At 41.9% G+C, this 26,051-nt stretch overlaps 1 protein-coding gene across 2 annotated transcripts in view; it reads right to left on the bottom strand.

The window, feature by feature from the left end:
• Window positions 1–26,051, bottom strand: part of Efcab11 (EF-hand calcium binding domain 11) — a 163,673-nt gene that overhangs the window by 111,279 nt on the left and 26,343 nt on the right. For both annotated transcript variants that reach the window (XM_075947607.1, XM_075947608.1), the window contains exon 5: window positions 25,677–25,767. In XM_075947607.1, coding sequence (XP_075803722.1) covers window positions 25,677–25,767 — 91 coding nt within the window. The remainder of the gene's footprint in view (window positions 1–25,676; window positions 25,768–26,051) is intronic.

Here is a 26,051-nt window from a genome sequence, read left to right as displayed (position 1 = left end):
GAAGCGAGGCAGCGGCAGGAGAAAGGTTTGAGGGAGGGGTCTTTTAGTGGCCATCTCTGTATGAAAGCACAGGTGTCACAGCAGGTGCTGATGTGACGCTGCAGCAAAGCATCCAGTCCGCTCAGCAAAGCTCACGACGAAGGCAGTGCGCTGAATAACAGATTCCCAGTGTAGATGCTCATTTGCTGTTTGCAAAGTCCCAGGCCCTTCAGAACTACAGTAATTCAGCCAGGCGGTCATGGTGCACACCTTTAATCCCAGCACTTGGGAGGCAGAGGCAGATGGATCTCTGTGAGTTCAAGGGTAGCCTGGTCTACAGAGTAAGTTGCAGGATAATCAGGACTATACAGAGAAACCATTTCTCGGGGAGAAGAAAAAAAAAGAACTACAGTAATTCTGCTCCGCCTGGGCTCCATACGTGGAGTAGCGGTGGCTGGGTGGCAGCGCCTGTTTACAACATGCTTAGTCAATAGCTTACTGTTGAGACCTACTGCTTAGGAAAGAAGATTTCAAAATATTGCTGCCCTTTGCTAATGTACTTGATCACCCCAGAACTCGGATAGAGAGGTACAATAGATTAATGTTGTCACAAGTGCTAATACAACATCCACTATGCAGACCCTGGGGTCAGGGACAACTTTAATTTTCAAGTCTTATTATTTAAGAAACAGAGATTACAGCTGCCCCAGGTGGTGATTCCTCTGATGGACTTATACGACTCAAACTGAAAATCCTCTGGAAAAGACTTGCCATCCTAGATGTTATTGAAAATGTCTGTAAATCCTGGAAAGATGGCAAATACCAATACTGGAGTTTGGAAGGAGTGGTTTTCAAGCCTCATGGACGGTGCTGAGGGGTTCAAGACTTCAGCAGAAGAAGGAACTGTAGTTGTGGTGGAAAGAGAAGGAGCTAGAATTTGAGGCAGAGCCTAAAGATATGAATGAATAACTTTTGCAACCTTATGATAAAACTTTGAGTTTCATGTGTGAACAAAAAAAGTGGTTTCCAGAGACAGCTGACCTGAGCTCATGGGAGTTCATAGACTCTGGGAGCCTGCATGGAACTGACCTAGGCCCTCTGCATGTGTGTGACAGCTGTGTAGTGTAGTAATAAGGGCGGCGGGGCTGCATCCCCAGCACCCCGGCTGCCTGGCTAGCTTATGCCCGAAATAACAACACACAAACTGTATTCATTTAATCACTGCTTGGCCCATTTCTATCTAGCCTCTTCTAGGCTAATTCTCACATATTAATTTAGCCCATTTCTAATCATCTGTGTAGTGCCCCTAGGTGCGCTTACTGGGAAGATTCTAGCCTATGTCCATCCTGGGTCGGAGCTTCATCGCGTGTGTCTGCCTGGGAGCTGGGAGCATGGCGTCTCTCTGAGGCGTCTGCTCCCGAGAGGAGAGCTGTGGAGTCTGAGCTCACTTCCTCTTCCTCCCAGCGTTCTGTTCTGTTTACTCCTCCCACCTATCTTCTAACCAATGAGGGCCAAGCAGTTTCTTTTTATTTAACCAATAACCTTCCTCCATCAGTGTAGCTTGGTCTAACCACGAGGTTCCTAGTAGTGAGATCATCACCTGTCCCAGCATGCTTAGCTGGCTCGTTGGGAACCTGTTCCCCATGCTAGATTATCTTGGCCGACCTTGATGCAGGGGGAGGAGCTTGATCCTGCCTCAACTTGATGTGTCATGCCTTGTTCATACCCATGGGGGGTCTGCCACCCATGGAGACAACTTTGAAGGAGTATATAGGAAAGGGAGAAGAAGAGAGGTGAGGGAGGAGTGAGAATGGGAGGAGAGGAAGAAAGGAAAACTGTGGTTGGTATGTAAAATAAATGAAAACAATTTAATTAAGAAAAAGGGGGTTTCTGGAGATGGCATCTGCTGTCATAGATGCTGTGAATACTGCTAAGCTGACATCACAGCACTGTGGAACAACAGTCCCACCCTGTCACTTGTATTTTAAATAAACGCTGATGGCCAGTAGCCAGGCAGGAAGTAGAGGCGGGGCAATGAGAATTCTGGGAAGAGGGAAGTTTCAGTCTGCAGTTGTCACCCAGACAGAGAGGAAGCCAGACACAGGGCAAGCAAGATTTCAGCCTTGGTGAAAAAGGTACCGAGCCACGTGGCTAACATAGACAAGAAATATGGGCTAATGTAAGTTATAAGAGTTAATAAGAAGCCTGAGATACTAGGCCAATCAGTTTATAATTAATGTAGACCTCTGTATGATTTCTTTGGGACTTAGTGACTGAGGGAACTGGGCAGGACAGAAACCTCTGTCAACATCACACGGTTCAGACTATCACAGAATCTTAGGCAATCAGCAGCAGCCAGGTTTGAGAGGACTGACTTCACCTCTGAGGGAAGTTCTTCTATGGGTAGAATACTACCAAACAAAGAAACTGTCCATGTAAGGAAGAGACAGTTCACATAGTAAGCATCACAGTTCTCTTATTGTAAGGAATCGCTATAGCCATCCGACTTCCAGGTACCACTACCCTGATCCGTTGATAGCCATTGACATCAATGACAGCAAAACAATCAGGGCTTGTTGAAGACTCAGACCAAGTAATCAAATACGTTTAAATTAAGGATCTATGTGTTCTTCTTAGAGACACAAGGTACCACACGCCCAACAGATGACAGTGGTACAGTAGGAGGCCAGCTTCCCCATGTGCTAGCAAACATCTTGCTACTTGCTTTATGATAGTATTTGGTCTGAAACCGAACTCACAACATCCACAAAGCATGACTACAGCCAATTATACTATTCTTTACAATGTAAACAAAGGGCAGAGACACCAAACTAAGGTTCAGCTGTTTAAAGCTAGAAGTCCTTCAGAAGTGACAGAAAGTTGTAGGTGGGGTGACAGACCTGCCTATGTCAGTTCCCTGAATTTATGGGGCCCTAGCTTTTGAGACTTGACCAAAAGCCCTGCACATATCTCATCATGGAGAATAAAGTTACAGGAAACTCAAGGCAGTTGATTCTGTGATTTGTTTGAAGGGCTAACAAAGGTTGATTATCAGTAGATGGATTCTGAGAAATGTGGACTTCAATTATTTAAGACATAAATGTTTCCCCTTATGAGGTTTAAACAGATCATGACAAATCTGATACAGTTTTTTTGCCATCAATAGTTATATTTTATCTGTGATAGGAGGGTTTTGATATTTTTATCAAAAGATTTTATGACCAAATTGTCAGAAATTGGGGAGTTTTATAGAAAGAATGTACAATTCAGCGCATAGATTCATAACCTTAGTCTGTGAAAAGGGATATGGCTATAGATTATATAGCTCTAGTTTTTGCTAGGAAAATTTATATGCTGTCAAGATCTTTATTCTATTGAAATTGAACTGGAAAAGGCCCTTAAATCTGTGGACTGTAATAGAGCTGATTGATAAAAGAGATTCAAAATCCCTTTTCAAGGTTACACCTGGGGAAGGTGGTGAAGCCCTTCCCTTGCTGTTGGGCCCAAGACACTCCAGCAGCAAATGAGATCTTAGCCAGGCTACTCAGCCTCTCCATACCTAAGTTTCCCCACATGTAAAACAGAAGTAGTCACAGTACCACCTCACATCCTCTATTGTAAGGACAAAATGAATTGATACAAATAAAGTATTTTGAACAGGAATTGGTTTATAGTAAGCAATTGATATATGTCAGTATTTATTATTATTATTTTTCAGTAGCTTCTACAGCAAAAGTCCTCCAGCTGGGGAAAGCGTGATATTACCAGCACCTCTCCATTATTCAGCCTGGAGATGAACACTCATTTGACTATGGCCAGTCTTTGGACTTTCCTCTCCATCCTCTGGCAGCTGCTCTAGGATACAGTCTAGACACGTTGATGGAAACAAGGCTCAGTGAATGTCTACTGTAGACTAGGTATTGTGTTTATAGATGCAATTCACTCACACTTTTCCAATGACTCCCTCAGTATTACATTTTATAGACGAGGAAACTGAAGCATGGAGAGGTTACCTAACTTGCCTAAAATCTACAAACTGGTTGAACTCAGTTCACCTTCTCAAGCTTGCTCTATGTGGACATGCAATACAAATGGACTGTAAAGTATCTGGAATATTTCCAAATGTAGCAGAAAGAAGGGGACTAGGAAATTCCACCAGATTCAGGCCTAAGCAGGAGAAGCCAACCGTGTTAACTGTACTGAATGTCAAAGTCAAAAGAGATTAATTATTGAACTCTGCCTAGATCCAGGCTGGCACCAAAATCCTAATGGATCTAAGCTGGAAGGCAAGGCAAGGGATGGTTAAATGAAGATCCAGTGGGTGCTCTCGGCAATATCTTCATTTTAAAGCAAGCCCATAGCTTGGCCAGGGAGAGTTCTCATCTTCAAGACAAGAAACTAAGCAAGGGGAGCTAAAGTTTAGAACAGGTCTCAATCTAATCAAAAAAATGCCAGAAGTGGACAAACATCGCAAGTAAAAACAAAGAGTGAATCCAGAAAGGGGTTCCCTGAGATCCACCCGAGCAAGCTGTGGTCACCATGTCTGAAAACATTCTACACACACACACACACACACACACACACACACACACACACACACACACACACACCGTGGCCATCTCTAGTCTGATCATCTTATCTCACCACTTAGGACTTGCATATGGCTTCCTAGTGTCCTCAGATAAGGTCAATGTCTTGACAACTTTTAGAATGCCCTTCACGGTCTGGCCCTGCCTACCTGTCCAGTCTGCTTGCTCTACGTTCATCTTTCATCCCATCGATACAAGCAGAAACAAGTGTATACAAAATCCTGGTATTTATACATGCTATCTTGCTGACCTCTGCTCAGAACGCATGTCCACCCACCTCCAAATCAGGTAATTCCACCACCCTGCGGTTTCACACTGACCAGAACTTCCTCTGAAGCCAGCCTTGCTTTCATCTCCTGAAATTGACCTGCCTGCGAGGAAGGAGTATATTATGACAAGACATTTGCACTCCCCTCTTTGGCTACTGGACTATTAAAACATTGAGCCCCAAAAGAGTAGAATTTCTCCAAGATTCTTCTATTGAGAGGAGGAGAAGAAGAGGAGGAGGAAGAGGAGGAGGAGGAGGAGGAGGAGGAAGAGGAGGAAGAGGAAGAAGAAGAAGAAGAAGAAGAAGAAGAAGAAGAAGAAGAAGAAGAAGAAGAAGAAGAAGAAGAAGAAGAAGAAGCAGCAGCAGCAGCAGCAGCAGCAGCAGCAGCAGCTATTTTCTAGAGCAGGAATGTCTCCTGAAGGAAGGCGTATAATTTATTAGATGATCTTGCAGGAGATTCTTGGAGATGAGACAGTGGTGGGTGGAACCATACATCTAAAAGTTTCGTCAAAGAAGAAAGCACTGCGGGGTGGGGGTACAGAACCCTGGTTTGTTGGCACCTCTGCAACCAGTCTTCATTCTCCACCTTTTTTCTCAGTGGCTTTCAGTCCCCTTTCAGGATTACATACCCCATACACTAACCACCTCTGTCTCCTCAACTGAAAGTCTCCGGAGGGCAGGCCAGTAATCTGCCCTGTTTCCTTTCATATAGTCCCAGTGCCTACAGCCAAAGAGATGTAAAAAAAAAAAACACTTGTTTCCAAAACAAAGGAAAATAAAAGCCCGAGGTAGAGAAGCTCGTGGCAAAGACCTCTCACAGAAGACCAAGTACATGCTGGCCACATCACTGAGTGAAGAACACACAGACAATGAGGCTCTTAGGAGCATTTGGAAATGCCTCCAGAGGTTTACATTTCAGCCACTGACTTGTGTAGCCACAAAATAACAGGTGTCTGTAAAGTACCGGAGTTACTCAAAACATCTCAAACTATCAGGAGACATGCAAGTTGGGCTCATTCTTACCTTGTGGGACCAGTTGTGAAGTATCTGGGATACGAAGACAAAGTAAGTATGTTGACAGAGCAGGGGAAACAAAGGCTGCAGAGAATTCCGACTACCTCTGCTTAGAATTGGCATGGCCTACCAATTAAAAGGCAGGGAAAAGCAGGGGGCCAGCACTCTCCTTTAATCCAGATCTCAGGAGACACAGGCAGGCAGAGCTCTTGGAGTTCTACGACAGCCAGGACTATATACATGAGACTAATACACGAGACCCTCTTGGGGAGGGAGGGAGGGAGGGAGGGGGGGAGGGAGGGAGGAAGGGAAGGAGGGAGGAAAGGAAGGAGGGAGGGAGAACAAAAGACCTCTCTCAACAAAACTAGAAGCATAATATTAAAAAGTAAGGACAAACTAAAGTACAGGCTATTTTGTTTTAATCATCCACAAAGCTACATCTAGATCAGACTTGGGTGGGGGGAGACAAATTAATCCAAGACTTCTTATTTTGTTATAGCTTAAAGCAAACAGCTTTTTAGCAATACTGTGAAGCAAGCTGGTAAAATAAATGGAAACGAAGTCCAAGGGGTTTAAACACAAAAATTTGGGGAGAAAGAACTCCACAAAGCAAAACAGACAAAATACAAGCCAAACCAAACAAAAGCTAAATCAAATAAATAGGAATTGCCGTGTGCCCTGGAGGGCTGCCAAGGAGCGTGAGTTTCAACAAAGAATGCTCTGCCACCAGCTCAGAAAAGATGAAGCAGTGAGTCTTCCGCTGCTGCTGGAAAGGGGGTGGTGTAGCGAGAGAGGGCAGCGAAGCTATTTCCGACACCACAGACAGTGCTAGAACCTTCCCCAGGACCCACGAGGGCAAGCTACTGCTCCAGTGTTGTCTACCTGCAGCGCCTTAAAAGGATCAAATCCACGAGGCTGAGACGCAACTCAGTGGTGAAGACTCTGGCTGTCCTTGCAGAGGACCTGGATTTGTTTCCCAGCATCCACATAGCAGTTACAACTGCCTGCAGTTCTAGTTCCAGGGGACCTTAGGCCCTCTTCTCGACTCTACACGCATGGTTCACAGATTACAGGTTACACACAGGCAAAACCATACACATAAAATCGCAACTTTTTTAAAAAAGAGAATCAAATCCACATCATGACTGTGCAAAGTCCAGCTAGGCAAGATTTTAGCATGAAGAGGGATGCCTGATGGTCAGGAAGTTTCATCCTTAGCTGAGGAGTCATGGCAATTGCTGGCTGTTGAGTAAAGAGTCAGTCTGAGAACAGGTTTGTATCTTTGGGGTAGAGCTGAAGCAGACTGACTGAGTCTTACTCCTCAGGCTTTGGCTGTTGGGAGTCATAGCAATAGTAGCCACACCACCAAGACAACAGTCCCTGCCAACTGAGCACTTATCCTATGCTAGCCAAGAGCTGAGTCCTTTGCATGAATTATCTCCAACAATGTATTACTTAGTTTTACAGCTGCTCACTCTGTGCATGGGGAACCAAGGCAAGTTGAGGTTCTTTTTAAAAGATCTCATAGCTAAAACCCAATGGGCCAGGGATTTAGACCTAGTGACCTCAGATTCTTTCAAGCAACAAAATGTCCAAAGCCCCAACAAAAGGCAGAGGATAACCAACACATGTTTATTAGTAGGCACAGTATCTACCCTGAACTATATGAGATACAACTAGGGTAAATTTATTTTATATGAAAGAATTAGGAAGTCTGGGCATGGTGACACAACCGTACTCTCAGGACTTAGTGAGTAGTGGAAGGAGGAAAATCTTAGGAACCTCGGGCTAGCCTGAGCTATATAATGAGACCCTGTCTCATGCAAAAATGAAAAAGAGAAGGAAGAATGAGAATCCTTTTACTTGCGTTATGATGGATTCTTGAACTTTACGAGCCTTTAAAGAAAAGACCCCTACTCTTTCAGGTCTGCCGTATCTACCTAGCAAACAGTGAGGCTGTTCAGACAACTCAAGAGACTAGAGACAGAAGCTGCTTATCTGTTCTGCGGGAGCTTCTTATGGGGAGAGGAACATTACTCAAAATGTGAACTTATTTAGATGGGCACTCTGGGGGCCCCAGAATGTGACATCCCTTCAGCTTCCCCTGGCTTCTTCCTCAAAGGTTTGCGCTGCTCTCCTTATTGAAACGTCTGTACATTAATACAAGCTTTTCTTTTTTACATGACCTATTTTTCCAATGGGACTGAGAGGGGAAATTACAAATGCATGTTTAAAGCCACACGAATATTTAAATTCTCCCTATTTCTGTCATGCATTTTTTAGTACTTTCTATGTGCGATGAAAGATAAAAACTTGTATGCATGATTAATTGTAATGATGGAAGAACGCTAGGCAGTTGCTTAAGAAACGAGAACAACAAAGGAATAAACTACTGCAGACATCACCAGGACTGAAATGACACTACTCTGTGTACTCCATTTCCATGGCAACTAGCAACGGGAAGATGAATGTTTCCTAGTTACTCCGCTCTGCAGTTCACGTCTATAAATCAAACTTGCATAAAGAACATAAGATTTCTGCTTCAGACTGTACTCAGAGTGGGTTTATTTTCCTGTTACTGTATAATTATGGAAAAGCAGCAGAAAGCAATGAGGTCATTTTTAGTGGGGAACAAACTCAGAAATTACTAATATACCTGCGGCATATGATGCCATTCATCTAGCAAGAACAAGAAGCAAATGAAAGTCAGCAAATGAAAGCCTGTCTGCTTCATGGGGACAGCCCGTCGCTCCCTGGCTCTGGCTGAGAACTGCACATGCGGAGACTGGTGTGCCCTGCTTCCCCTAGCTGGACTTCTCCAACATAGGAGCTCCCTAATTACCTGCCTCAGGAGCAGTCCGAGTTTGCATTGTGGTAATTGCAGGAATGCACTCCATATTTAGTATAGAAGTTTACTGAGGTGGAACAATACACAGTTGTTTTTATTTACACAGAAAATGGCTTACGTGTGAAAGTCAGGATAGAAAAATAGCAGTGTTGTGGAACTGGAAGTCAGTTGATCCCAGTTAGGATGCAAGTCTGTTTGACCTTGGGTAGACGTAAATGTCAGTTCAGCTTCCATGTTCTGAGCTGTGAAGTAAGATGGTGTATGTGATTCTTAGGCATCTCCACCATCCAACTCCAAGGTGCCGCAAAGGCCAAATCTCAAAGATCTCAATCTATCACAACAAAGACATTAGTTGTGCTAGTCCTCAAAAGAGCGTGCCTAACTCTTGTGTTTTTAATGTCTCTATTGGCAAAAGCGCCAAGCTGGTGGTGTTTCATGATTATCATTCGATTTGTTTCAACTTTCCAAACCAAAACACAGAAGATTTACTAAAATTATTAATTCAATTAAAAGCCAAATAATCTTATAACCTATTTTTATAAATTTATAATAAATATTTCAATCTAGGCAACAGGACTACCTATTGATCTCCACATGGTGGAAGCATCCTGCAGCTTCTTTCCGTCTTTTGTGGTGACTGAGGTTTGAACCCAAGGCTTTGCGCCTGCCAGGCAAACACTCTACCACTGAACTACCCCACCAGTCATGCACCCTGTTTCTTTAAGCCCGCAAACTTAGATGTGTTCAGGTTCTTCTGGAGTTTATCTTTGTAAGACCAAGGCCCAGCAATGCTCAATAAAATTCTGTGGAACAAATAACTGGGTAGATGAACAAAGTCTTAGTGACCCCTCAGCTGTCCCTTGTAATAAATGGGCACTTCCTTCTCCAACCACATACAGCTTCACATAGACATACAGACATCCCTGTGGTGGACAGAAAAATGTCTGGAATCAAGATAAAACCATGTTAGTGTTTGGAGGGTAAATTTCTCTAACAGTTTTATGAAACTTTTTGACATTAAAATAAATCACTTCTCAGTGTAGAGCATGAGCGGTCCCTAACACGAGGAAGGCTTTCTGACCCGTGCTAAGTCCTCTGGGCTTGCTAGTGATATCAGAGGAATTGGGTCTCTGCATCCAGCCACATTAAAGTGGACAACAGCAAAGGTGCTCCCGGCCCGTATGCTCTTGATCTCAGGGAATGTTTATGCCACCTCTGGGGAAGGCAGGCTGTAAAGAAACTGAGGAACTGGCAGACAGTACAGGACCATGCAGGAAATTCAAAGCAGGGTCAGCCTGTGTGGCATGCTATTGCTCTATTTGGACCTCATCAGAGCTTTAAGCAAGGGCTTAAAGGGTTAAACAAACCTCACCCCTCAAAAAGCAATGTGCCTGCTGTCACAGGAATATATCCATAGAAGAAAAAAAGCCCTGGTAGTAACAGCACGAGTCAGCATTTGTAAATCTAAATTTGGCTCACACACATGACCAGGAATACCACTCCACTTCTCTAGCATCCATTACTGGCCACACCCCTCTCCTCCAGATGAGCAGGCTCAAAAGGCTATAGCAGGATGGAGTTAGATGTTACAAAACCCTGTAATTTCCCATGCGTGGGCATTAACATAGGCCAATTATATCCACACAGAAATTTACTACAAATGTACTCTGCTGGCCATCCAAGAAATTTGGTCCATTTATTAACCTTAGAAATACATAATTTGAGCATATACATTTTATGCTAAATTTTCAAAACCTAATAAAATAACATTTATTAAGAAAAGCTCCAGGTTTAACTGCTTCTCCTGAGTGTGTGTGTGTGTGTGTGTGTGTGTGTGTGTTTTCAATCAAGAGTACTTAGCACCACCAACTGGACAAAGAGATCTACTACATCTACTACACATGTGCTAAGCATTCAATTTGTTTTGTTCCTTGAGAACAGATCATACGTTTATTTCACATTTAATTTATGATAAACTAATTTACTTCACTCATCAAATAACATTAAAAATGCCTCTTTTGTCAGCCAAATTAAAGATTACTCACAATGGTTTTTTTTCACATAGGGAGGCATATCTTGGCTAGATGCAGTCATTAGAGTAAACCAAATCTACCTAATAGAGCTAATTTGATTTATTCCACTATAAACTCAGACTCAAAAACAAAAACTTAAGGCTGCAATAAAAATTAGAAACTAAAAAAGGAAAAGTTTGATGGAACCACATATCACGTTAGTCTACAGTCTTTACAGCAGACATCAGTTTAGCTGGAAGTAACAGCGACTGAGGACGTAATTCACATTTAAATATTTTTTTGAACTTGTCCAAGATTCTTGATTTCGCATGTGAATATTGCCACCATTGATCTTGCCTTCCTAGTTAAGGGAACGTGCCTGGCTATGGGTGTCAAACATAGAGAGTCAAGGTGAGCCCTTAGGGTGAAGATATGATCTCTACGTTATAAATCAACCTATGAAACAACCATCCCCAAAGAAGTTAAGTCCAGCTTATCCCCAAAACCAACAGATCTGTGGGCACTGGCCTTCTATAAAAAGCGCATCTAGTCATCTGTGGTAAGGACAAATTGTAGCCTGGAGTATGAGTAACAACAGCAATATGACAATCTAGTCACTGGAGACTTCTCTACTAGACAATGGGCAGACAGGAAAACAGAGGCTGCAAATGTGTGCTGAGTCCCTCTCTAGAAATTGACAATTGAAAGCCCAGTAAAGACGACGAGTGGGAGCTGGGTAGGAGCACTTGCTTGTGCAAGCATGGGACCCGACACCCATGTCAAAAAGCTGGGCATGGCTGCAAGTGCCCATAACCCCAGCATTTGGGGGTGGAAAAAAGTGGATCCTGGGAGATTGACAGCCAGCCAGACTAGCCAAAACAGAGAACTTTCTAGTTTCAAAAGAGAGCCTTTCTAAAGAGAATGAAATGGAGACTAATAAAGAAAGAAATCTGACATCCTTCTCTGCGCACACATTCATTCACTGCCCCACACCCACATCACACACACACACCCACATCACACACACACACCCACATCACACACACACACCCACATCACACACACACACCCACATCACACACACACACACACATCACACACACACACCCACATCACACACACACACCCACATCACACACACACACCCACATCACACACACACACCCACATCACACACACACACCCACATCACACACACACACCCACATCACACACACACACCCACATCACACACACACACACACACCCACATCACACACACACACCCACATCACACACACACACCCACATCACACACACACACCCACATCACACACACACACCCACATCACACACACACACCCACATCACACACACACACCCACATCACACACACACACCCACATCACACACACACACCCACATCACACATACACACTCACATTCTTGCAACACATACACACACACTCACGTTCTTATTCCCTACATACATCACACACACACATACTCACATTTATGCACCCCACATATCACACACACACACATACACACATCACACATATGATACTCTCCCTCCACACACAATCAAGGGAAATAAATGAATAAGACAATTGGTAATAGGAAAATATAAAATGAAAGGCCAATAGCTGCTCTCTCCAACTTAACAGGTGATTTTGTCATGCGAACACTGAACAAGTAGACTTACTCTTTTTCTTGTTTTTTTTTTTGTTTGTTTACTTCATTTATTCATTTAGTTACATATTCACTAGATGCTCTCTCCAGCGAGACCAGATAAATTCCTTGAGGGAGCATGAGTGAGCTGCTTCCTCTGCCCTTCCCTCTTCTTCAGTGGGTGCTGCTATGTCATCTCCGAGAGCAGGCATCTTAAGTAAGGTACTGAAGATACAAAAGCACTGTACCAACTCCCTCTCCTGGCCCCCCAGCCAGTCACACATGTGCTGCACAGACACATGCAGGCAATACACCCACATACATAAAATTTTAAAGAGTCATTACAGTTTTAAAAATCTTTTTTTAAAAAGAAAAGCATTTTGTAAGTTTTGTTTATGTTTCTATATATCCTGTGGTATGTCCCTGGAACAATACTTTAGTTTGCACTGATAGACTTTTTTCTGACATATAATCACAAAAATTGTATATTTACAGCATATAATATGCTGTATTGATGTATTCCTTGTGTAACAATTTCTACAATCAAGCTAGTAAATAGACTCATCTTCTGACAGAGTTGCTTTGTGTTTGTATATACTAAGAGTATTCAGGAACTATGGTAAAAAAATACAGTACCTTGAATTACAGTTATCATATAGCTCACTAGGATATAGTCACTGTAAAAGCACTTTTACAGTTGTCCTTTTAACCAGTCACCCCTCCCCATTGCTGGACTCTGGCAGCCACTGTTCTACCATTTCTGTCAATCGGATGATTTTTAGAGTCCACAGGAGTAATACCATGTAATATCTGTCCTTCTTTGCCAGTTATTTCCTTTAACATAAAATTCTGCAAACTGTGGCACATGCAGACTTCCTTTTCTCTTAAGGAACTTTGTGTGTGTGTGTGTGTGTGTGTGTGTGCGCGCGCGCGCCTATACGGCATAAAGAGAGGTATGTATGGTTACACACCATAATCATTTTTATCCATCTATCCACTGGTGGGCATGTAGGTTGTCTCATATCTTGGCTATTGTGAATAAGACTGCAGTGAACATTGGACCATAGATTTTTAAATGTTTAAAAAAATTTTAATTAAAATATTATTTTTCCTTTTCCCTTTTCCCCCTCCAACCCTTCCCATGCTCTCCTTCAAATTGATAGCCTCTTCTTGATTTTAATTGTTACACACACTTAAACACACACAAAAATACATAAATAAAACCTGCTGAATCTATTTAGTCTTGCGTGCGTGTGTGTGTGTATGATTCAGGCTGACCATTCTGTATTACATAACCAATTCTGGGGCTCATCCCTGGGAGAGACTAATTATCCCTCTCTCAGTAGTCATTAGTTGCCTGAACTCTTTGTCTAGTTGTGGACCTCATGAGATTTCCCCTTGTGTATTACCATGTCTATTAATGTTGATATTTTAACTGAGTTAAATCTAGTCCCCAATTATTATCAGAATTGTATTCCTAAATCAAGAAATAAATTTTGAGATATAACAAAAGTACTTGACCATAATTAGAATAGCAATATGCTATATAAAATTAAATTTCTGGATTGTTTATTAATTTCCTATGACTTTTATTTTCTTTGACCATATAAAGTAATTGAGAAGTAACTAGGGCTTGGCTTGAACTAGCAAGAAAGGAGTCCAGAAAACAGGCAGATTTTACAGTTGATGTGAAAGATGTCATGAGGACTCAGAAGTTAATATAGAGATGGTGCAGAATGAAAGAGAACCATGTCACTGCCCATGATGTAAAAAAGCTGGAGAAGCTGGACAGTGATGGCTCATGCCATTAATTCAGGAGGCAAAGGCAGGCGGATTTCTGTGAGTTCGAGACAAGCCAGGTCTACAAATCTAGTTCCAGAACAGGAGAAAGAAAGAGAGAGAGAGGAGAGAGAGAGAGAGAGAGAGAGGAAAGGAAGGAAGGAAGAAAGAAAGAAATCTAGAGAAGAAGAAGAAACAACACAGGGCTTCTAGGCTAAATGCCATGGGAAGATAACAATAAACTCAGAAAGGACAGAGAAAAGGAAAAGAGAAGGGGAAAGCAGTTTTCCAGGCTGGGGGAACTAGGTGGATCTTTAGCAGGGAAAGAAGTTATAACAATAGAGAGAATGGTTGCTGAAGAAACACATCTCCCTTTAGAATGGGTGGGGAATGAGGCCAGCACAGAGGAGAATTGGTGAAAACTGAAGAGATTGTAGTTGTCCTTTTCCCTTAAAAAACAACAGAAGAAATACAGAAAAGACTGGAAGTGAACACAGAAAAGACTGTTGGTGAGTATGGAAGACTAGAGGTGAACACGGAAGATTGGAGATGAACACGGAAGACTGGAGGGGAACACAGAAGACTGGAGGGGAACACAGAAAATATTGGAGGTGAGTATGGAAGACTGGAGGTGAACATGGAATACTGTTGGTGAACACAGAAGACTGAAGATGAACACGGAAGACTGGAGGTGAACACGGAAGACTGGAGGTGAACACGGAAGACTAGAGGTGAACAGGAGATAGCCATGGAACTTAAACAGAATCTGAGATACTCTCCACAAGGCTGAAGTCAGGACTACCTCTGTGTGGCGTAGTGGGAAAGAATTATAACCATCAGAGAATAAGCCATTACAGAGGGTTGACTTGGCATACAGTGTTACACCAAGAATACAGTGTCTTGGCAGAAGAGTATGGTCACAGGAACAGGAGGGGTCAACAATTTGCCAGAAAATTCCTGTAGCAGGGAATTGAAGACAGCTGAATTCAAGTTCTTCTGGGTAGCAATGGGATATGGCATGACCTGAGGTTCCAACATCAGGCCATGGTTGGAAAAAGAAAGTGTTCCAACTATCAAGGCCCAGATCAGTTAACTAAGTGCAGAAAAAGGCGTTGGCTAATCCATACTAGACTTTGGTGAAATAAAGATTATAATCTGTATATGAATGTGAATGTATCCCCTGCATGGGTTCACACAGGGATCAAGGCAAGCCTGGGGGGTTGTGTGTGCAAAATGATCCAGGAAGATGGTAGCAGAGTTCACACTGGATGAGACACACACACACAAATTAACTGACAACAGGATGGGTGCTGTGTCTTGGGAGAGAATGAAGGCAAGTGGACAGCAAACTCAGCCTGCAGACTGGCAAAAACCAAGTAGGTAGGTGTACCACTGCCCACTTAATAGCTTAGAACATGCAGCTGAGATCAGAACCAAAGGTGGGCCTAGGTGAACATAGGGAAGAGAAAGTAATAACAGTCCTGGGGATTGCTAGCTGCTGAGAAAAAAGAGATGGGGAGACAGAGGGATGAGGGGAAGCAAGAGGATGCATGTCTGGCCACCAGAAACCTGTTCTGAGACTGTACAATTCTAGGTTCCTCAGGTGAGGAGGACAAAAGTGAGTGATGAGGAGATAAGATGGGGGAGACAGTAACAGTAGCGAGATTACAATGTAACTGCTCTGTGTCTCAGGAGGTTGTCTTGGGGCCTGAGGTACTCAAATCTTCAAAGAGCCATTAGTAGGCTCAAGGGTCACACAGGCAGAAGCCAAGGGAAAGAGCATGCAAGGCAGGGCTTCACTTCAAGTCTACAGAGGATTTAATTACTAGTTCTGATTTTCTCCAGCAGCTGGTTTCAAACAAGAAGGGGAAAAGGACAGAGAATGCAAGCAAGGTAGAAATTAAAAGCCACAACATTAAACTCACTGCAACTGAGTAAAAAACTCTAATGAATCAAAGCACAACCCTGCCTTAATGAAGACAGAAAATAAACAGGTTAGCATATTCAAACCCAGTCAAAAATATACCTCCATTCACCAGATTTACATATTTTTTTTACAGTGTACTTGGCAGATATTTTGGTGTTGTGCTATAATTCCCCAGGAAAGATGTGTAACACACACTTTCCTATCAAAGCAACCTGAACTTGAGTGCTTGCAGGTTTTCGCTTGATAAAATGCTGTTTCAGCTTCCTTTGTGTGTATTTCTGTAAACAGTACCTTTTGTTTATATTGCAGATAATCAAATGATATCTCAACAATCAAAACCAAACCAAACCAATTCACAGGAACAGGAAAGAGCTACATAATTATGCAACCAGTTTATCAAGAATACTTTTTGGGCAACATGCCTGCCTTTCTCGTGTTGTGGAGATACAAAAGCATAGCCCTGCCTGCAGGATGCTGATAGTGCTGGAAAAAAAAAAAGAAGAAGTGATTGACTTGAGAGCATAAGTTGCAGAGTTAGCCTGTCTGAGTCCGAACCTCGGTTCTATTACTAACTATCTGGTGGTCTGGAGCAAATGCTTTGACCTCTCCAAGCCATTTCCTCATTTGTAAAGTGGGCATAGACAGTACAGCCCGTGAGCTTCCACAGTCACTGGCACAGAGCAAACCCTCAGGCAACAGCAGTTACAGTTACTGATTATGCTAACGCGGCATCATGCCTCAGCAGTTCTAGAGAACATGAAGGGTGTTTTGTGGGCTCGAGCAGCAAGGGGTACCACTTAGACAAGCAGGTAGGGATACAGGAGAGAAGAGCAGTGAACCCGGCATGAGCAGAAATGTGGGAAGACAGATGAGATAGGATCAACATGGTGAGAGGATTAGAATGGTGTTTAACCTGGGGAATGTACAAGAACGTCCAAAAAGGCATTCGAGTTTCTGTTTGTCTGTCAGGCTTGCATGTTAAGCTAAAGAATCTAGATTTTTCTATGAGAAGCAATGAGAAGCTATTGAAGTAAGAAAGTAACACTAAAATGTAATGATAATTTACTCTCATTAGTCTAAATTTAACTAGAAAGGTAGACAGTGATTTTCAAAGTTTAATATGAATATCAATCATGAAGGGATCATATTAAAGTAAATACAGGGAATTCAGTGGGGCTGAGATTAGCATTGCCAATAAGTCCCTGCACTAATACCTGTCTCTAGAGCTCACTGCAAAATAAGGATATAGTTATTCAATGTAGTTTAATGGAAAAGAATGGCTGGGTAAGAGGAAGGTAGACAAGATGTCAAAACTTCAGGGAGCAAACACATAGGCTTCCATGTCAGAGATAAAAATCTAGTCCTGGAAACCTTCAATCCGATTTTAGGATAACAATTTTGACATATTTCTTAATATTCTGAACCCATTTTCCATAATATTAAAACACAATTTTGAGGCAGAGAGAGAAAAATGGCTTCAAGTTCAAGTTCAGCTTGGCCTACATAGCATGTGACAGACCAATCTGGGCTGCAGAATAAGACTTTACCTTGAAAAAAAAAGAAGCAAAATAACGTTTTAAATATCTCATAAAATATAAAGTTCCTTTCACAAATGCATGCCTTTTTATCTGATAAATACAACATACAGTATGATTAAAATTCACACCCTAAAGTTCACTATCTACTACAAAGGGAAAAAACAAATAATTGATTCTTTTTGCTTTAAAGGAAAGAGGCATGAAGACATTCATGATGTGTGGCTATTAATAACACCAAGGATGACTGAACAGGTTAGCAACATTTGGTCACAGAAAGAAACCATGGCAGTAGTCACTGATATGACAGTTGAATTACAGACAGTTATATGACATACCTAAGTAGTTTCTTACATGACAGTTGTGCTAGTCAGCCACATATGTAGATGAGGAGCTAGAGACAGTGGCCAAAACACTTGCTACAGTGACATCTCCAAACTAAACCTAGGATTGGACGGCTGTCAAGCCGAGTAATTTCCTCTTGAGAACAGCCTTTGTTACACTGACAGACCACATCTGTATTCATACTGTGGAGGCTTCAGGATATCTGTGGTACACAGAGAAAATAAAAGTCTGCCACGCTACTCCCCATGATAAATAACTCCACAGTGCATTTCTGAGTTGGAAGAAGCCTGGCAGCCCCCCTTACTGTGGAAACAAAGAGAGTCCAAATGAAAAGGTTCAGAGACTGGTGGTAAGACTGGTCAGTGGGAGAGCTGGGACTAGAACTCACGACTGCTGATCCCTGACCAGAGGCTTCACTGACCTCCATGGCCCTTCCACGGCACCAGCATTGCACTTGAGAAATAAAGCAAGCAAGCAATAACAAAGTGCAGTGAGACCCTCATTCTCTGCACTGGCCGCTCATTTCCAACGTAGCCAATTGTCGTAAACAACTGAGCAGTGAGCCGTGTGGGGTGTGGTGATAAATATTCTACCATGCCGGCTCGTGCTAAGCACATGTTCTGATGCAGGGAAGAATGTATGTATACAAATGACTATGCAAGAGCACAAAGACAAAGATGTTCATGCAGGGCTAGCAGCTTAAAGCAGGAAGTTCAGACAATTTCCTTGTTAGGGGATGGAAAACATATGGGCAGAGTACAGGGTAAAAACCAGCTTTCAAGACTGGAAATACTTTACTCTCTGGGCCTTAAAAGATGATTGAAATTTGTGTCTGTATTGTTTTTAACATAAGAAAAATACAGAATCTAGGAATCCTAAATCAAATCATGTATCTTTGATGATGGGAAATTAGTTAGGTAAGCTAAAGAAATGAAAACAACAGACTCCAATTCAACCCTGTGTGATGAAGCCATCACTCTTCTCCATTCATCCCTGAACTTTAAATTCTGAGTGACCAGTTCTAAACTTTGTACTGGCAGAATGACGTTCTTCAAGTAGAAAGAAATGATTTATGTCAATGGGGCCTCTCAAAAAAGCTAGTAATAAAAATGACTAGCATAGAACTATTTATGTAGATGGGTTTTGTACTTTTCAATTCTGATTGATATATAATAATCATATTTTTTTCTGGGAAATGGCATGGTATTTCAGAAAACTACCTGTTTGGGCAGGACACAGAGATATAGCTAGTGACTTCTGTCTATGTATGGCTATGAATAATGAGAAATGATTTCAAGTCTTTAACATTTTTTTCCTATACAGAACCATGCAAATAATTACAGATAAACAACCACACTCACCAGAGTAGGCACTGACTATAAGAACTCTGATCTTATCCAGGTCATGTGACTATACTTGAGTCACATTCTGATATACAAAGTAAAACCGGGGAAGCAATTCTACTAGAGTTGGCTCAAGAAAACGATGCACAACAAACTGGCTGCTCCCTGAAGGGCACGGGGGCAGCCAAAGAACACAGTGAGGAATAACAGTTCAAGGGATGCAAATCCTCTGAAGAAACAAACGCCATCTTAAATCACTGTCCTTCAGGCCCGCTGACTCTGAAAAAAAAAATCCAAAAAACAGAGACATCTGTTGGCCCATTTTACCCCAGCTCAGGACGATCCTTCCATCTATTACAGCTGCGACACGAGGCATAGCTAATTTTTTTTTTGTCAAGAGAATATGCATCACCCCCTTTGAAAATTGCATTCCTAAACTTCAGCCTCCTACCAACACTCAGACATTGATCATGTAGTATTTAATGAGACATGATGTTCTTATTTACAAACAATTTTAATACCCCCTCCAAAGAGTTAGATGGTCTATGTACTTTGAACTTCCTCCAAGTAATATGAAGGGGATTCTGACATCAAAAATATCATTTATAACTTGAATGTCTGTCTCCATGCATGGCTGGAGGGCACTTTGGTGGCTCAGTGTTTCCACTGCACACTGGTCTGTTGCCGTCCGGCTGTGCACTCAGGCCTTTTGAAGACACACTTTTCATTTAATAGCTGGGAAGCAGAGGAGGCTTGCTGGAGCTTTTTACCAGTTGGCAGGTGGTGGGAATGTACAAAAACCAACAAATACCAGCACTTACAATAAGATGGAGAAGTAAACATACACACGCACAAGGAAAAAGGCCACTCCCTGATGACAACTGAGGTTAGAAGCAGTCAAGAGATTAATTCATAAAAATCACATGCAGGAAGAGAAGGTTGAAAACAAGCCTACATATGGCCATCAGGATCCAGCCTTAAGCTTAAAGTACTCTTCCCTAAATTGTGGGAAATAAGCCATGAAGAAAACTAGAAATGAGAATTTTTGCCAGCACTGGATGTTTCAAATTGTGACAAATAGACCAACAATCATTGATTAACCACAAGGCAACATGTCAGTGATCAAAATGATGGGAGATAAATCCATAAACTCAAGGAGCTTGAAGAACTTTATGGGGATAATCATAAACACTGCATGTTTATTTAGCGCATACTGATTAACATATAACAATAAATTCTATCCAAGTTTAAGAAAGGAGACACAATTGTCCAATGCAGGGATAAACAGGGTCTACTGAGCAGTGTTGCGAAAGATAGTTCAAATCGTGGCAGGCCAGGTCAGGGCAAGTCCATGCCAGGCAAGGGAAGGAGAATGAGCTGAGAATGCACACCACACAATCAACAGCACAAACAGCATGCCAGGAAATCAGAAATTCAAGACAAGTGAAAGCCAAGCCTGGAAAGGAACCAGATGTTGGAAAGGGGGCCAGATGCTGAAGAGCTAGGTTAAAGAGTTTTAACTGTACTCAGTAGACTCACTAAAGATCTTTTTGAACATAAAGAAGACAGTACTGTGAAGTTTCCAGTAGTTTCGATTAGTGTTTAAGAGGAAATGTGATGCTTGTTTTGATCCCCAAGTGTCTGAAGCAGCCTCGGAAGTGACTTTGACTCCACAGTAACACACGATGCTAGTCAACTCATCACAACTCTTGTCACTTTTTACTGTGTGTGAGAGATCAAGAAAAGAATTAACTGAGAACTTCTGAATACAGCATTATCCTGGATGCAGCCTTGGTGACTTTAATGCAAAAATACACAAAGCATAACCACCAGCACCAAGAGGAAAGAAAAGTTGCCAAGTTTCAAATATTGAAAGCAGTTTCCCAACCTCCACACACACATTTCTATTTGTTTTGAAACAGGGTCATCCAGGCTAGGCCAGGACTCATTATCTGGTTGAGGCAAGCGTTGAACTCTTGAACCTCCTGTGTTGGCCTCCCAAATGCTGAGATTATAGGTGAGTGTCACATATCCTGCCTAACAATAAAATCTCTAATTACTGTTGCCCCGGTAAAGCAATCATATCTCTACAACAAGACTGAAGATATACATAAACGGCATTGAGGAGATACTATAAAGTAACAGTACAGCAGAGTCACAAAGAGGACAACAGATACAGCGCAACAAAGAAAGAGAAGAAGAAAACTAATGAGAAAATAAAAGGTCACAATGGCCAGGTCACAGATGAAAACAGACATCACAGGAAACGTACGAGGAGACACAGTGAGAAGACTCAGCTGTCAAGAACACACACAGCTCTTGCAAAGGACCTGAATTCAGTACTCTGCACCAATGTCAGGCAGTTCGCAACTGTGTGAAACTCCAGCTCCGGGGAGCCTAATGCCTCTTCTGGCCTCTGTAGACAACTGCACTCACAGCACAAACCCTCACATAGACACACATGCCTACAAAAGATTAAAAATTAAAACAAAAAACTTTAAAAAGGACTTCCATCATAAGAATAAACTAGCGTTTCAAAGAAAAGGAAGTTGACTATAAAAATTTTAGCATTGACCCACTATAAAATTTTATTCAGTTACAATGTTCCAGGTAAGTATTTCTGAATATAAAAGGCAAGAGGAAATATGGTTCTTGCGATCCTTAAAAGCAAAAGCTACAGGACATGACTTAGAGATGAGCTTTGAATCCATCTAACTGTAGGACTAACAAGACTGTAAAGGAAGAGGTAATAGCTACAGAATAACCAGAATATGAATTTTAGAAATAAACACATCTATTGAAATCTACATGGCTTTTTACTTATGCTACAATCAACAGAATGGCCAACTATTCACCAACATTATAAAAATCCTGTTTTGTTCTTGCAGCACTCTGAATTTCCCATGAACATGCCAGTGTTCTTATCAAGTTAGAAACCAAAGTAACGCTTTGCTGCATCATGTCCAAGGAGGTTTGGCTTCTGTTATTTGCTTATTTGGCTTTATACTGTAGTCTGATTTGGTTTACAGAATGAGAGTATGAGAAGGGCAGCCACTTCTGAAAATGGCTACTCTTGGTCTCTAGAAATTTCTCCAGAAGGACCGGGTAGCCATTATATTGAAAGATTGATTCCCGCCCCTCAAGTCATTCAAACCACAAGGAACTCTTATCCTGTTGAAATTCCTCCAGCTTCTCCCTTGGAAATGTCACAGCATTGTACATTGTCAAGAGCCCAAGCAGCTCATTTTCATTTTTCTGTGCCGGAAAACCATTTGGAGCACTGACACGGGGATGCTTTTGTTTACGGTGTCTCAGACATCTCTATTTCTTTGGTCTATTTCAATCTGCACAGAGAGGAAATATTTTTCTTTCCCCTTTGAATCCAGTAATTATTTATATTCATATTCTTTTATTTTTAGTTTATAGATGATGGTGTTTATAATAAACTAATTTTTAAAAGAATTCACTTTTATGTGTATATACACATGTGTTGAGGCTCCCTTGGAACCAGGACAGTGGCAGATCCTCTGGAGCTGAAGCTACAGGTGTCTGTGAATCACCCAGTGTGTGTGCTGCCTCTGCAAGAACAGCAAACCACCGTAACTGCTGAGTCATTTTCCAGCCCAATATAATGGACTTCAACAAGTCAGGCTCAACCAGCTGGAATGCCTTGCTTTGGCTGTATACTATGGTGGTCTCCAAATTGGTTTGGGCATACAACACTAGTAAATAGCACACAATTTGATAGCACAAAATCTACAATAGAAGTATATGCATTTACAGCATGTGCTACTGTATTATTATGTTATCATAAAAATTTAATAGAAAATAGCTAAGTAATTTAATATGCAGATTTTATTATTAATGGCAAATATCTATGCTATCACTAGAAATTATTCATAGCATTTAATAATAATGTGATTTAATTTACTTTATTATTTTGGAACATCTTCACTTAATCCTTTCTGACTAAGTAATTTAAAGTTCAATTTGTTTCAAGACTTGGCTCTAAAAGCTGTCATGGATACCTCATTAAATTATACAGCTCTAAGTGAGACCAGGTGATCATGGCCCTGACACCTTCAGCTTGTAGTTCCATCTACTGATAATGAAAAGGTTAGCCAGTTTTGAATTTGTTAAATTAATATTGTTTTGCTACTGCTGACTGAAATCCAGAAATATATATCTACCTTCTCTGATATCACATGTAGGTTTTGAAAATGTATTAAGGTTTTGGTTTTACAAAAATGAACTTTAATTTATTCTCTGACAATTTTGTACATGTATATTCTGACTACATCCACTCCCCACCCCCTCCTCTATCCCTCTCTCATTCCCTCTGGAATCCTTCTGCTTCCCAGAACATCCCCTTCTTACTCTCATGACTTGTTTTTAATGACCCACTGAGTCTCAGAATGTGCATGAGATGGCTGTGGATGAATTACCAGTGCCACACTCCTGAAGGCAGACACTGCCCCTTTCCCCAGCCGCCAGTCATTACCAACAGCTGCTCCGGAAGCATGTAAGCCATACCTACTGTTACACTTGAAAAAATTAAAACTACAAAAACTGCAGGATGTTCTCTAGCCAGGTCAGGACATTTTATTTTTCAACTTACCAAAACACAGGTATAAAGAGGTTTAATAAGCAACACACGATTTTGTAAAAATAAAGTCTTATTTACAAACATATTTGCAAAAATGCTCTCTACAAGGTGGTAGAGCAGAGTTTGAACTGGAAGCTGTTAACTTTTTGGCTCATGGTTAAACATTGTCTCTGTCTCAATATAATAAAGTATTTTTCCCAAGCCTGGCCTGGTGGTTCAGACATGCAATCCCAGCTACTCGGGTGGCTGAGGCAGGATAACACAAATTTAAGACCTTGCCTGGGCTACACCCAGAATGAGTTTCAGGCCAGCATGGGCAACCTGTGAGGCCTGCCTATAATAAAAACAAACAGGGAGCTGGGCTTATAACTCAGGGATAGGGCACCTGTGTAGCACACAAGAGGCCTGGGTTTAAGGCTCAGTACCAGGAAAAAAAAAATCTATTTTTCTTCAATTCTCTACAAGGTAGCATCCACTATAACCATGTAACAAGCATTTAAAGGTAGCAAATTTGGACAGCTCATATATTTAATCCCTCTCAAAATCTACCACTGTAAGATAGAAATACATTGATATTCACTGTTCCCCTCATCACAAAGCACCTAAACAGATGCTAATATACTTTAAGAACCTGCTTTTACAAAATCACCTACATTCTCTGCGTTCACTTTGTATGCATCAGGATACATGTTCCCCTTCAATAGCCTCTCAATGGCTTGCCTGTGAGCGAGGCAGCAGATGAATTTCATATATGTCACTGTTAATGATAATGCGCACAATCCTTATTCAAATAACCTGCTTGATAATTTCTATTGAGCAGGGCTGGCTTCAGGCCAGATTCCATTCAATTACTTTTCTCCCAAAAGGGAGTATCTGCCAGATGTCCCCCAATATCCATTCCCTCTCTTTCTTCTTCAGTATCAGAACCTCTATGAAGTAGGCACAAGATTGTGCAAAGCCCCTCGCCCTCCCCTGCAGGTACAAGCAGTCTTGAACCTAAGTGTTGGTCACTGGAGTGTAGGGTTGGTATAGACCCTCAGAAGAAGAGTCAGGGCTTCTGTCCTGTCCTCTCAACTGCTGCCATCCAGATAAGGTGGCTGAAGTTTCAACAGCTACCCCAGGGCAAGTAGCAGCCAGGAGTTAAAGGCACCAGAGGAACAAGATGTGGAACCCAGGTCCACCGTAACTATGACACTACCATTCAGGCTAGGCTTGCCGACATTTTTTGGAAAGAAATGCAGGAATATCTCTTATGATCTTTCAGTATTCGGGTTTTCCTGGATGTTGTTAGTGACTAAACTATTTAACATACCTGGTGACAGTGGACGATGGGCTCAAGCGAGGCAGCTGGGCCCCTCTCTCGGGTCTGCACGCGCTGAAGCTAGTACCACTAACATTACAATCTGCAGGCTCCCAACACACACTGCTCGTTTTGAAGAGATGCACTTAAGGTGTAGACCGCAACCGAACGGACAGCGGCAGCTTGGGGAGCAAATGAATCAGAGGCCGCCACTGTGCCTTGCTGACCAACGCAGACTGTGTCAAGTACCAACTCACATGGTTCTCCTTCCCCTTTCCTTATAGGCCCCTGCCAAAGAAGTAGCTAGACTCACAGCTAACTACTTATTTCTCTCCTGGACCATAAAACTATGGTTGTAAGAAGAAATGTCCAAAAGTGAAAAGTCAGCATAAATGAGGGTTCTCTGTTAAAGTGAAAATACCTGTCAGCAGGTGGTAAATACAAGGGTAAACGGATGGATGCAGCAACCTTAGCGCCGTACCTGAACACCTCCAGCACTGTCCTCGCCGGTAGCTTGGGAGCCACTCGACTAAACGCCCTTTTGAAATCTTCTAGAGTTAAGAATCCACGATCTAGATGAAAACAAAATATTAAGCATTCACTTACTCCTATAAACCCTGTGAACTATGACTTCAGTCATAGTTGTTATGGGAAGTTAAAATTTAACATATTATTAAAATTTAAAAAAAGCAGTAATTTACAGTTATCTTACATAGGTCATTATACATCCAGTGAACACATCTCCCTGGAAGAATTTCAGAATAAGGTAGTGATACCCTGCCTGCCCTTTGGTGCAGTCCTACATAAACTGAAAGGCCACTGGCAGCTTTGCAGTTTCTGGGTCTCTAAGCCCTAG

This window comes from Microtus pennsylvanicus, chromosome 14 (genome assembly GCF_037038515.1).
Source record: "Microtus pennsylvanicus isolate mMicPen1 chromosome 14, mMicPen1.hap1, whole genome shotgun sequence".
In the NCBI taxonomy this organism is placed as follows: Eukaryota; Metazoa; Chordata; class Mammalia; order Rodentia; family Cricetidae; genus Microtus; species Microtus pennsylvanicus.
The sequence above is the reverse complement of the archived record's forward strand: the minus strand, read 5'-3'. Positions and strand labels throughout refer to the sequence as shown.